The 13,831-nt window shown below is 49.5% G+C and overlaps 1 protein-coding gene across 18 annotated transcripts in view; it reads right to left on the bottom strand.

Annotated features, from left to right (window-relative positions):
- Positions 1-13,831, bottom strand: part of CEACAM20 (CEA cell adhesion molecule 20) — a 100,138-nt gene that overhangs the window by 5,366 nt on the left and 80,941 nt on the right. For 15 of the 18 annotated variants that reach the window (XM_074369472.1, XM_074369478.1, XM_074369470.1 and 12 more), the window contains 11 exons: positions 11,630-13,057; positions 9,272-9,349; positions 8,389-8,667; positions 7,649-7,942; positions 6,138-6,416; positions 4,556-4,834; positions 2,394-2,508; positions 2,118-2,203; positions 1,287-1,342; positions 897-932; positions 295-417 (listed from right to left, as the gene is read on the bottom strand). In XM_074369472.1, coding sequence (XP_074225573.1) covers positions 295-417; positions 897-932; positions 1,287-1,342; positions 2,118-2,203; positions 2,394-2,508; positions 4,556-4,834; positions 6,138-6,416; positions 7,649-7,942; positions 8,389-8,667; positions 9,272-9,349; positions 11,630-11,681 — 1,677 coding nt within the window. In that variant the 5' untranslated portion in view covers positions 11,682-13,057. The remainder of the gene's footprint in view (positions 1-294; positions 418-896; positions 933-1,286; positions 1,343-2,117; positions 2,204-2,393; positions 2,509-4,555; positions 4,835-6,137; positions 6,417-7,648; positions 7,943-8,388; positions 8,668-9,271; positions 9,350-11,629; positions 13,058-13,831) is intronic. The other 3 variants (XM_074369474.1, XM_074369477.1, XM_074369483.1) reach the window with 3 other exon arrangements.

Below are 13,831 nucleotides of genomic sequence, written 5' to 3'. Positions count from 1 at the left end.
AAGAAATTGTTGGGATAAAGTGGAGATGAAATTAAATGAATAGAAAGGAAATAGATAGGTGGAGTGAAAATAAATGTGATGGACTTGTGGAATGGAGTAAAATGGAGTGGACTGGAGGGAATGTAATGAAATGAACCAGAAAGTGATAGGATGGAAACAGGTGGAATGGAATCGAAAAGATTTTTGAAAGGAAATCTCTTGATAGTTTATCCTACAGACTCTTCAGCAAGGAGGAAAAGGCAGACTGGTGACAGCTCTGCATCTGTCCAAAGACTCAGTATGGCATAAAAATACCTCATAGTTTGACTCCGTGTTTTCTCTTGGTAGTGCTGGGACCAATGGATGCAACGCAAGCTTGGGTGATGGCTTCCTGGGGCCATCAGAATAGCGCTCAGGCATTGCTGAAGGTGATTCCTTCTGCAAGTGAACAAAGATGAGTTAGAGCCCTCAGGCAGAGACTGCCTTAGAATCACAGCATCTAGAAAGTCAACTTACACTCTTCAGGGATCCAGAGAGGAAGAGGTTTAACCATGTTCTTACGAAGTATCAGAAGCAGAAGTAGATTTAGGACCCAGGGCCCTCCCTCTGGCCCAGAACTTTTCCTTTTCACCTGGCAACCTCTGCAACCACCACTTTAAAACATCTTTTGCAACCCAGCATGTTCTAGGCCAACGCCACATCACTTGCAATACAATTCCAAGCCCTGGAACTGGAAGCGGCTCAGTACAGGAGCCTAGAATCTGATCCTCCCTGTGAGACCTTGGGCCACTTTCTCCCCCATTCTTGACCCTCCAATGCTCAATGAAAGATCTAGACAAGACAGTTTCTCAGACTCATCAAATATAACATGTATTCCCTTGAAGCTTCTTTAATAAAATCAAGCAGGGCCAACCTACCTCATAGAACTGCTCAGGAGGGTCTAGTGGCAGTATCTGGGGGAAAAGAAAGTAGTGAAGAGATCATGGGGCTTGGGATGAAGGCCACCCCAAGAAATTCTTGGAAAACGCTTAGGCCTCAGAAACAGTTACATCCCTTCTGATTCCCTGGGGGTGTCCAGGGAAGAGCAAGAAGACAAGGAGAAGAGATGAAAAAGCCACAGAAGGTCTTGAGATCCCCAGAGAAATCAGGGGAGGAGATGCAGAGAGACCCAAGCTTCCACTGGGCATTCTCAAGAGAACATGCCTGAACCCTCAACCCCAAGAGATGGGACTGAAACAGCCCTGCTGGGCTGGAGAAGGGCCAGACAGTCAGGGGAGCAGAGATGGTCCCTTTGGAGCATTACCTACCTTTTTGAGTTGGACCTGTCCTTGACTGTCTGGTACATTGGCATATATTGGCCAGCCTAGAGAAAGTGAACACCAGCCCAGGGCTGGAGTTAGGAGGGGATGGGGCGAAGGGGCTATTTGTCCAGGTAACATCTATCCCCAGGAAGGGTGTGGCAGAAACCTTCCTTCCTTTCTCCCTAGGACTCCCCATCACATCTCCAGTGATCTTGACCTGGGAGTGTCCTGGAAATCAAGATCTGAGTTAGCTGAGGACAGAAGTCTAAGTTCTAGCCCCAGTTAGGCCAGGGTCCTCTGTAGCCTGGGTTTATCACATACCCTTCCTGGTCCTGGTTTTTTCTCTGTAAAATTGAACTGGATTGAGCAAGTCTCTAGAGAACTTCCATTTCATAAGGCTGATCATACCAGAATCTTAGGCCAGACATGGCAAAGATGTTTCGTTTTGCCTTTGATCAACTCCCCTCCATCAGTAGAGGGTGCCTGAGGCACTCTGTTGAGACTGTGAGCCTGGTTTTGAACTTACAGGGAGGAGTGTTGTGATTGATTCTGTCTACAATAATCAATTAACAAAGCTTTCTGAAAGTGAGGAAGAAGAGAATGGCAGCACGTTGCCCTATTTGTGTTACGGTTGTTAGAACAGGCAAACTCCTCAGAGTTCTTGATCCCGACCTCGTCCACTTTCCAGATGCGGACATGGAGGTTCTGAGAGTACAGGGTTTTCCCATGATATCATAGGGACCTGGGGGCAAAGCTGGAGCAGAGGCCTGGGCCCTAGCACCAGTCTCTTCTCTACATCTCATTGCTGCTCTGGGCATCAGCTATGGAGTCACTTACTGCAACCGGGCTCTGCAGGCTGATCCTTTTCAGAGATAGTTGTCACGGCCTCATGGATGGAGTCCTCTGCTGCTTCCCTTGAGGACCTGAAACCCCAAGACTCTCATTCTTCTATGCCTCTAGTCCTTGCCCATATCCCATGTCCATTTTTGGGCAATGTCCCAAACCCTCTGACTTCCCCACCTGCCATGGATACAGCTCAGCACCATGGTCAGCAACACTCCTGCCAGGCAGGTCCCCTGCGGGCCAGCACCCCAATCCCATTCCCAGCTTTACCCTGTGGCATTTCTGATGTAGAGGAAACAGCCCAGCCCTGTGACCAGGGCAATGACAGCCAGGATCCCGATGGCAATACCAGCGATGGCCCCTGCAGACAGGGACGACTGGGGACCTGGGCAAGGAGAGAGAATCAGGGCCTGGGTCTGACACACTCTCATCCCTGTCCCCAGCCCATTCCCAAGCTTGTAGCTTTATTTCCACTGTCATTTGATGAGTGCTTGTCTTCCAGTCACTGGGAGAGAGAAGTTCATGGTAGTAATAACATGATTTCTGGAGTCAAATGGCCTAAGTTCACATCTCAGGTGTGTGACCTTGGCCATGCAATATAACCTCTCTGTGTTTCAGCTGTCTCTTCTGTAAAAACAGAGATAATATGAAGCCTACTTCATATGGTTGCTGGAAAGATTAAACATATATGTATTCATATCCAATATATGTAATGCTCAATATGTTTAATGCAGGTAAAGTATTTAGAACCATGGAAAGTGATCAGTCAGCATTGGTGTGATTATGACACTGATTAGGATAACGGATCAAATGCGGCCTTCAGAGGAAAGGGCTTTGGCAACCAGAAACCTAACTTTCCCCCAAGTGAGTCACCCTAGACCTCCTGAGGCCCTGTGAACATGGACAGTGACTTCTCTATCTGAGTCTCATTTCTTCATCTGCAAAGTGCAGTAAGTGGTACCTACTGCACAGGTATGTTGCCAAGGTGACATGAGACCATGAATGTTAATGCCGGGCACCCAGCAGGTGATTGATCAATAAACAGCAGCTGTTGTCATGAACACTGGCCGACTGCTTACCCATCCCACTTCTGCCAAAACCTTTCTTGAAGGGGTGAAGTCCAGCCACAAGAATTAGGAAGGCAGCCACACGAGGGTCAGGGGTAGGAGGAAAGGGCTCTGCTTTGGACGGACGGGCAGAAAGGGGCTTCCTGGATGCCTTAGGAGTTCTTGGTCTTATTCTCGGAGTATCTATTTCTTTATATGTCAAATAAGCATAGTAATCCATAACCTTACAGGCTTTTGAGAAGATTAAATGAGATCACATGTAAAAGAACCAGCATGGTGCCTGACACTTAGTAGGTGCTTTATAAAAGGCGATGATGATGATAGAAGCTGCCATCTACCAATCTCTAAGCTCCAGGAGCCCTTTATACGTGATCTCATTTAAATCCTACAACATCCTGTGAGCATCACCCGAACTCACTACTTCCTCCTCTGAGCCTCTGTTTCTCTCTCCATCAAATGGTCATAACAAGACCAGAGGGTTATTCTGAAGATTCAGTGAGGTAATTTAGAAAGCTGAATGGGATCCTCTACTTTGTGGACAACTAAGAACACTGCTCTTGAGATGGCCAGCCTGGTTTTAAACCCTAGTCACGGGGCTTGAGTCTCTGCATCTCAATCTCTCCCATATGATGGAGACACCAATAGGCCTGCCTCAGAGCTGGCTGGCCAAGAGTATCCACGAAATGTCTGTTGATAGTATATGTGGAAAGGCTTGCTTTTAGGGTGTAGCACAGGCTCAATAAGGAATAATTTTATGTAACAAACATAATATGCCAGGCACTGACATAATAACTTTCCAAATGTTAATCTCCAACAACCCTATAATATAAACACAATTGTTATGTTTGTTTTACAGACAAGCAGTTGAGGCCCAGAGAGGTTAAGTAGCATGCCCAAAGTCACACAGCACTGGAGCCAGAACGTGAACAGTGACTGGCTAACAGCAACACTGTGTTGCCCCCTCAAGGACTCAAGACAGAAACATAGTAGTTCGCTGCCAGTCACATCCAGGTTGTGAATAATATGATTCCTGACTTTCCTTATCAGCTCACCCCTTCTCTCATTGGTTATCTCCCTGACTCATTGTACTTCTAAACTGAAAGGTAGGCATCACAAACCCCATTTATGGGTAGGAAAACTGAGGCTCACAGCAGCCTGGAGTGTGCCAGGGCGCACAGTTAGGAAATAGAGATTCTAGCGCCTGAGTGTGAGCAGTTGGGATTCAACAGCTCCGGATTAGGAACCTGTCCATGCAGGACTGTCATTGCCACACCCCAGCCCATGGTAAGGGAAGACTAGACGGCTGAGGCCAGCATTAGGAAAAGTCACTTGGCCCCAAGGAGAAGGTGCACCAGAAGGACTCACCTATCACTCTGATCAGGACAGAGGTGGAGCGGGCCAGGTGGGTCAGAGAGTTAAAAGCTATGCAGTTGTAGATCCCGTGGTGCTCCCAGGTCAGGGCCTCGATTATCAGCTGCTCGCCCGTACACACAGTGGTGGAGTGTGCAGAGGTCCAGTGAAACTCAGCATCCGGCTGGGAGTCAGCCTGACACTGCAGGGTCAGGCTGGAGTTGAGCTCCGCCTTGATGATGTTGACCACCTGGGACGCTGACCCCCTGGTGATATCCACTCGATCAGGGCCATCTGCATGCAGAGCCAAACATTATGCACCCATCCTCCACTGGCAAGATGTCCTATTCCACCCTGTTCCATTCCCATTTCTCTTTGGCTTCATGCCAATTAGAAGCAAATCCTGTGAATCTGATATTTAAAATGTATTTACGGCCCGACCCCATCTCATCACCCGACCCCATCTCTTCACCCCCAGCTGCCACCCTGGCTCAACCCCATCATCTCTTGATGGGTAATTGTGATCACCACCACCAGAGGGCGCCTCAAAGATCTCCAGTGGTAAGAGTGTAATTGACCAAGGGCAGCGCTACAGGACCCGAAAACGCATCCATAACTTTCTCACAGGCTACACCCTGCCAATACCGGAGTGTGCTGGAGAAACTAAGGGAGATCCCCTCCTGGGAGACATGGGATCCCTGACAGTCTTGATGTTCCTTAGACTCCATGGTGTTCTACACACGCCCGCCCAACCCTCTCTCCCTTTCTCCCTCACTCCAAGTCAGACTTGCATCTCAGTCTGATGGCTCTCCCTGCCTTTCGAGGCTCTCTCCCTACTTTTTCTGCACAGGAGTATTCCCTTAATAAAATCCTTGCAGGCATAACCTCATTTAATCCCATTGTGAGGCCTGCCTCTCCATGGACCCAAACAAATAAAACTCTTTCTATAAATTCCTCTCTCTCCCCTGCTTCCACTCCATAGACAAAGGCCAGAGAGACACTGAAAACCTAAGTCTAATCCTCTCTTTCCTCTGCTCAGAGCCTTCTGTGGCTCCCAGTGTCCTCACCATGGCCCGCAGGACCCTATGTGGTCCACTCCCACCCTCTCGACCTCTTCTGTTCTACTCTCCCCATAATTCACCTCTCCAGTCACCTTGGCCTCCTTGGATTCCTCTGACATGCCAAGCACAGTCCCACCTCATGTGCTGTTTCCTCCCCTGGAACTCTCTTCCCTTGGCCACCTGCACGGCTCCCTCCCAGGTCCTTCAGCACAAACACCACCTCCTCCAGGAGGCCACCTCTGACCACCCCAGCCAGGACTGCAACACCTTCCCAACCTCCCAGCCTGGACTGTCTTCCTTGCTGCCTCCAGCCCCATCTGACACTCCACGTATCTCCCCTGCTTCACTGTTTATGGTCTGTCTGCCTCACTAGAATGTAAGCTCCATGAGGGCAGGTGCGCTGTCTTGTCTGGTGCCCAGCATGCCTGGCCCAGAGCAGGAATTCAATAATTATGGAGTGAATGGATGGAAGGAAGAACTTCAAGCAAGGGAAGGAGGAAGGGAAGGGGAGAAGGTCCAGGCTGCTGGTGACTCACAGCTGATGTTCAGCCAGAGGGGGTCGCTCCGCGCCCGGCAGCCCCAGTTCCAGATCTCACACTCATAGGGCCCCGCGTCGTCTCGCCAGAGGCTGTGGATGGTCAGGGTCCTGTTGTCAGCCGACAGCACCAGGTGCTCACTGGGCTGGAGGAGCTGACCCCCCAGGAACCACTGGGCTCCAACCTGCTTGTGGGTGGTCTGACAGGTCAGGGCAACCAGGCTGGTGTTCTCCACAGGACTCAGGTTTGAGGGCGTGATGCAAGGCTTGGTCAGTCTTTCTGGGAACACACAGAGACACAAGGATGGGACCCAGGGACCTTCATCAGTCTTCTGCACATATGGAACCTACAGGATTTTCCAGGGATGTGTGTGTGCGTGCGTGCACACTTAGCATCTGAATGTACTGTGAGGGTGGTAAATCTAAGTCCTTTGTGTATGAGTGTGTCTTGTGTGACAATTACGTGAATGCGTTATGAATTTTGTGTGTAAGGAGAGCGTGTGGTATTTGGGTGTGTTTTGTGTCTGCTGTATCTGTGTGTGTTGTGTGTATATGTTTTGTGACCGTGAGGTATGGGTGGTGAACACAGGGACTTTGGGAGCAAGTGCGTATTGTGTGTGTATGTATTCTCTGTAGCTGAGTACGCTGGTGTCTGTGGTAGTGTGTGTGTCATGTGCATGTGTTTTACTGTGCGTGTATATCACTGTATTGGGCATGTAGTGTGCTTATGCATTGTGTGTGTGTTCTGTGTCATTGTGCACATGTTGAGGTGTTGAATACATAGCACATTTTCTGTGTTGTATGTGAGGATGTGGAGTATCCGTGTTGTGTGTGTCTGTTTTGTACATATTATGTTTTGTGTGTATATGTTTTTATAGGAGGATATGTTGCATGTCTGTGGTCTTGTTTGTTGCATTCATGAGATACGTGTGTCTGTGTTTTGTGTGTATGTCCTGGGTACTGTTTATGTGCTATGCATATGTGTGTGTGTATTGTGTGTACGTGGTGTAGGTGTGTGTGTATGTGTTGTGTGTTTGTGTTAGGTACTGTGTGCTGCACGTATTGTGTATATCTGTTGTGTGCATGTGATATGTGTCTTGTGTGAGTTTGTGTTGTATTCTGTACTGTCATGTGTTGTGTGCACTTATGTGTGAGTTGTGTGTGTGTCTGTGGTGCACATGCGTGAGTGTGCTGTTCCTGTGTGATTGTCACCTGTGTGTGTGTCTCTAGGTGAGGATGGGATGTTTGAATGTGGTGTTACTGTTTGTATGTATAGAGATTCACCTCCTCCACTTCCAGAGAATCACATTATAGACACTCCACTGAGAGCCAGCAAATCCTTGTGGAAGACGTGCCACACCAGGACCCAGGTCCTCCCCTGTGCTCAGAACCATGATCTGCCACCCACCACACGGGAACTCCCCACTCCACTGGCCTCCTCAAACTGTAGGATATCAGTGTAGCTCTGATTCTCGGAGAAACAAAGGAGAGGAACAGGGGAAAGAGACTCACCCAGGACTCGGACGTTCAGAACCCCCATGCGGGACAGGTTGGTGGCACTGTTGGACACCAGGCACCTGTATGTGCCCTCGTGTTCCCTTGACATGGCATGGATGGTGAGTGTGCTCGTGGTGTGGAACAAGCTCCCGATGGGCAGAGAGTCATTGGGGAGAAACCATAAATAGGTGGGGCGTGGGTGAGACTGAGTCTCCACTGAGAAGGTCGCGTTGGAGCCTTCTATCACCTCAACCGCCTCCCTGTTGGCCACACCAGACTTCAGCTTGATTTTGACGGGGTCAGGACCATCTGAGGGGACAAGAACAGTGGTAGCAGGAACAACAGCTTCAGTAACAGCTCTCTTAGGGCGAACCTGGGGAGTCAACAAATACTAACTTTTCTCCCCACCCAAACTCTGGGACCATTACAGAGAAGACGCAAGAGCCTGGTGGTGATTAAATGTCTTCCCTGGGTAGGTGGGAAGACACAGCTAAGCATTCCAGCAAATGCTCTTTCCTCACCCCTACCCAGACAATATTTTGGATCAAACATCTGAAAGTTAAAGAGCTCAGTTTTAGGGATGTCAAGTTGGTTGTTCCAGTAGAATCCAAGGAGAAGACGCCGCACAGGTATGCGCCTGGAGTTCAGGGGTGGACAAGCCCACGTTGGGATGGTATTGAAATCTGTGAGACCGAATGAGATCACCAAGGAAGTGGCTATCAGTGAGGGGCTGGGGAGAATGGAGAAGGACTTACAGCTCACGGCCAAGAAGGTGGGGTCACTGCTCTGGGCTTGGAGGACACCCCAAACTTCACATTGGTAAGTCCCAGCGTCCTCGCGCTGGACAGTGAGGATGGTGAGGTTCTTGCGATCTGTGGACAGCCACGTGCGCTCGTGGAACACCAGGGGAAGACTGTTGGAGACCCAGTGGATGGTAATGTTGACGTCCTTGGTGTCACAGTAGAAGGTCACCATTTCCCTCTGCTCTATGGCAGTGCCTTGGCTGACTGAAATGGTGGGCTTGGCCAGTGGTTCTTCGGGGAGGGGGGAGGGAGACAGAGGCAGAGAAACGATAAAGGAAGACCCAGGAAGACATAGTCACAGAGGGACCCAGAGGAGCAGGGATGGGTTGGAACTGTATGCAGACACCCTGGAGCTCAATGACTGGGCTCAAACGCTGGATCTACTTCTCATTCTAGGTGTGATCTCGGGCAACTCACTTCCCTTCTCCAAGCCCCCTTAAGTGGGACTGTACAAATAAAACAGAGGGTCTGGGACATGACAATGGGTCAATTAACATCAGCTGCAAAGAAATCAAGCTTGTAGCAGGGTTGACAGTTAGGTTCCTCCTACCCACTTCTTAGCGAACCTTCCCCACCCACAGCCATGACAGCTGCAATCCACACCTTTACCCTTGCCCCCAACACCACTGATCAGACCAGTTGTTGTCAGACCCTGGCTGAGCCAATCAGGTTTGTCCAGTTGGAACTTTGGACATAGAACCCTGATGGGTGCTTGAGGTGTGGAGACAGAGATCAGAATGACAGCCTTGTTTTCTGTGCCCACATCTCTGAATCTGCCATGAGCGTGAGGTGACCAGGGGAGTCTCAAACACAGATGGAACAACATCCTTCTCACTTTGGATGGTCTTAAGCAGGCTGGCACCACGGGAGAGCTGGGCTGCGGCTGGCAGACTCCACACGGTCAAAAGTGAGGCTGCAGGAGGAGAGAGGAGGCGTTCAGGGACGGAGAGGTGTGTTGGGGGTGTCCAGTTATGGTCTTCATAAGTGGAGGGAAGTCTGAGGTCATGGATATGACACTCCACCCCTAGCAGCCTGACTCCTACCCACTACTTACTTACTGGTTGTGTGGCTTGAGGCCTGTTTTTATCTTCTCTGAGCCTCAATTTCCCCAGGTGTAAAATGGGAACAATATCATCTGCCTCCTAGAATTGTGGTGGGTGGTAATGAATATTGGCAAGCTTTAACTGGATCCCCTGAGGATCACTGAGCTCTCTCCAATGATGCTCACTCTGTGGGAGATGCATGATCAGCCTCCCCATTCCACAGAGAGGTAAACTCAGCTCAGATTGGTGAAGTCACTTTCCAAGACCATACAGTGAGTGTCAGAAGTTAGAGCTGAATCTGGCCCGCCAGCTCCTGAAGACTGTGCTGTCAACACCCTACAATTCCTCTGGTCCAGGGATGGGCACAGAACCAATCCCCGATAAAGGGGAACTTCTATTAACTTTGATGGGAGGAATTAACCCTTGGTACTCCCTCACACTTGCTCTCGGGCAGAGACCTCCCTTGCATGGGGCAAGAAAAGGGAACCAGGCGGAAGGAGTTTCCATTTGGCTGTTCTGTGCGCAGTTTAATGGAGACTCAAAGAGATGGTGGGCGTAGGTGGGGGAACCCCAACCCCAGCAGCTGACCTTGACACCCCCCGCCCCTCCCATCAGCCCAGTTAACAGAAGTTGGACTCCACCCCACCAATGACCCGATTTTAGCCCAAGCACTGCCTCATTCTCCGCTCAATCAGTGGTTAAGGGCTCGGACTCAGGATATTTGGGAGCAAATATGGACTCTGATTCTTACTTTCCCTGTTATCATGGGCAAGGGGCTTTCTCTTTGTGAGCCTCAGTTTCTTCAACTGCAAAATGGGGAGAATAGCAGAACTTACTTCATTAGGTTATAGTGAGGACTGAGGAGACAACAAATGTGACATTCCACAGTAAGTGGCAGTCACTTTTATTATTGTTACTGTTACTATTACTCTTGTTATTATTTCCTGCGCTTGTATTTCCCTATCTCCAATGTTATTAGAGGTGAAGCCCACAGGCTGTGTGCCTGACTCCCTGGGTTTTGGATCCCAGCTTCTCTGTTTGGGCCAGTGATGTCCTCTGTCTGAGTCTCAGTTTCCTTATTTGTAAAATGGGGATAACAGTAGTGCCTGCCTCGTTACTGTCGTAGGATAAATGAAATAAGGTGAGCGGAAGCATCAGCATTGGGCTCCACTGTGTCCATCCAAGACAGGAAAGTTCTCTCTGTGCGAAGCCTCCACCTGGACCTTTTCCTCCTGCCTCCCGTCCCCCCCGGGAGGAAGCCCCCACACACGTTGTGGCTGATACGTCAGCCCCCCGGGGAGGACCAGGAGCCCCTGTAGCCTGCCAGGTTCAGCCAGGCAGCTCCGGCCAGAGGGAAGAACCAGTCTCAGGACCACACAGCAAAGCCAGGCTGAGCCTCACTGCTGCACACCACACATGGCAAGATCATGTCTTTGCCTCCAAAATGCCTTTCTTTTCAAAATATTCTAGTTTCTCCCATTTGGCCTCAGATGCCCTTTAAGCATAAATTTCACCTCCATGCCCCGTCCTGGTGCGTGAGCTGGCCACTCAGGGCTGGTGCCTCCTCCCTCTGCTTGTCTCACTCCCGCCTCTCTGTTCTGCTCCAGCTCTGGGTCTCTGTCTCTCCCCACCCTGACTCCCCTTGAATCTTTTTTTTTTAATTGAAGTATAGTTGATTTACAACGTTGTGTTGGTTGCTGGTGTACAGCACAGATCTATGTACACACGACAGGTTATTACAAGCTATTGAATACAGCTCCCTGTGCTGTACGTAGGACCTTGTAGTCTCTATTTCTGTGTGTCTTTGAACAGTTTTCTTGCTGCCTCTTTATCCTCTGTCTCCCTGTCTCCTCTCTGTCTCTCCCTCCCTCTGGTGCAGTTTCTACTGCTATTTTCACTCTGTCTCTGTCTCTCTCTGGGTCTCTCTGGTTCGCTAGTTCTGATCCGCCCCCTCCTCTTTCTCTCCATATGTATGTTGTTTTCTCTGGTCTCTGCCTCTGTCTCCCATTGTCAGTCTCTTTTGTATTTGTGTTTATTTTTGTCTCTGTCTGTATTTCTCTCTGTCTCTACCTGTGTCTTTTGTGCACAGGTGCACGCACACACAGCCCCCCCGCACCGCCCACCCCATCTGAGGGGAGCAGAGCACTCACCTGAGAGCAGGATTCCTGCCCAGTGGGGCTGCTGTAGGTCAGTGGACCCCATGGATCCTGACGCCTGACTTCAGAGCACCAAGCTGACAGTGTCCCCGGCTTGCACACGCAGGCACTGTCCTCACTCCGGCTGTGAGGGCTCCCTTCTCTTCCCCTCTGGCTTGCTGCAAACTGACAGGGACTTCAACAACAGCAGACAGCAGCTCCCGGAACAGACAGGGGTGGTGGCATGGGAGGAACTTTGGCTGCACCTCCGTCCTTCACCCCAGGGCTCACTTTCCTCCCTCCTCTGCACAGAGAACAGCAGCCCCAGGAACCCTGGGGTTTCCTTCAAGGTGAGAAAGGAGAAAGAAAGCCCTGCCCTTTGGCCCTGGATCCCCTTGGGAATTATGCCTCCTCTCACCCCAAGCCTCCCTCCCCACCATTCTGCCAGGATGAGGGAGCAGCCAGGGAGACATGGTGCCAGGGAGGGACAATTCAAGAAGTTTAGAGTTAAAGGGACCAGGAACTGTGATCGTAACAGTTAACAGCTATAACAATAAAATAAAAAAATGACAAGACAGACCCAGTGCTGAGTTCACCGTGAACAGCCTGGAAATATTAAATAAGCTGAAATGATGCTTGTGATACAGATTCCTGGTCATAGAGGCACAGAGTGAGCTGGGCTGCGAGAACCCCCAGAGGGTGCCTGACTCAAGCTAGGAGGAAGGGGCAGGGAAGGCTTCCTGGAAGAGAGGACATCTGCGCTGAAACCTGGAGAACATAAAAAAAGGTTCAGTATATGAGAGTTAATTCCTCTCCTTTTCAAAGGAAATTCAAGTGGCTCCGGAACAGAGGAGGTGGGATGTAATTCAAGAGAAGGCTGAGAAAACTCTAAAATGATTACTTAGGGTGTGAGGGGCAGCTTGGCATCCAAGGAAAGAGATCTCAGCTCGCCCAGCTGCCTCGAATTGCTGCCACTGTTTGGGTCTCATTCGAGCCATGGACAGTCACCAAGTTTCTGCTCCAATGAAGCATGGGCTGAGCAAACTGGCTCTGGATCCAAACTGCAGGGAGGGGTTCAAATCCTGGCTCCTCCACTTGCTCACTGTGTGGCGTTGGGCACGTCAGTTCTCCTCTCTCATGGTCACTTTCCTCTGCTATGAGATGGAGATGGTGCCAGTTTTGCCTCTTTGGAGGCTGCTGTCCAACTTCTCCACGCCCCAGCTGCGGTTTTTGGGGAGAGGTAGGTCACGTGTGTGTGTGTGTAGGTTCTCACCAGCCGACTGGGGATGAACAACAGTCTCCCCTCGCAAGATGGTCGTGAGGATCAAATGAGTTAACGGTGGGAGAGAGTGCTGGGAACAGTGCCCGGCACAGAGACGGTGCTCGATACATGGGAATCTCCACTAGGTGTCGTGACTGTCATGTGTTGTAACACAGTAGCCCCTGTGAGGAAGGTATACACTCAGTCATTCAACACACATTTCCTGAGCTCCTACTGCCCCTGCTCTATGGAGTCAGCTAGGGACAAAACAGACAGAAATCTCTGCTCTGGTAAGGAAAGAGACAATAAACAATAAACATAATAAATAGGTAAATGATGTGGGATATTAGAAGGTGATACATGCTATGGAAAAATGAAAAGTACAGTAGGGTAAGCGATCATATCATTCCATCTTATAGTTAAGAACACCAGAGTTTAGTTGGGAGAGTACAGCTCTGTGGTAGAGTGTATGCTTAGTGTGCACGAGGTCCTGGGTTCAATTCCCAGTAACTCCATTTAAATTTTTTTAAATAAATAAATAAACCTAATCACCTCTGCCTCTTAAAAAAAGAAATCATAAAAAAAGAAATGTAAATACTTTAAAAAATGTTTTTCTTAAAAAAAAAACAAAACACCAAGGTGTTATACAGGTGTGATGACTTGCCTAACTCAGGCCAGGGATTCTGGTGTCTATGCATGCTGGGACATTGTCCTGTACATTGTAACTGACTGCACTTCAATTAAAAAAACCCAAAAGATGGAGGATATAACATGCAAATGTTGGGGAGGGTGTAGCTCAAGTGGTAGATTGCATGCTTAACATGCAGGAGGTCCTGGGTTCGATCCCCAGTGCCCCCTCTAAAAATAAATAAATAAACCTAATTACCTCCCCACCACCAAAAAGTAAAATAATCATGCACATTTTATTCAAAAGAAAGCAGGAGTAAGGAACAAAC

The sequence above is a fragment of the Camelus bactrianus genome, chromosome 9 (assembly GCF_048773025.1).
Source record: "Camelus bactrianus isolate YW-2024 breed Bactrian camel chromosome 9, ASM4877302v1, whole genome shotgun sequence".
Lineage (NCBI taxonomy): Eukaryota > Metazoa > Chordata > Mammalia > Artiodactyla > Camelidae > Camelus > Camelus bactrianus.
This window is presented reverse-complemented; position numbering and strand designations above follow the sequence as displayed.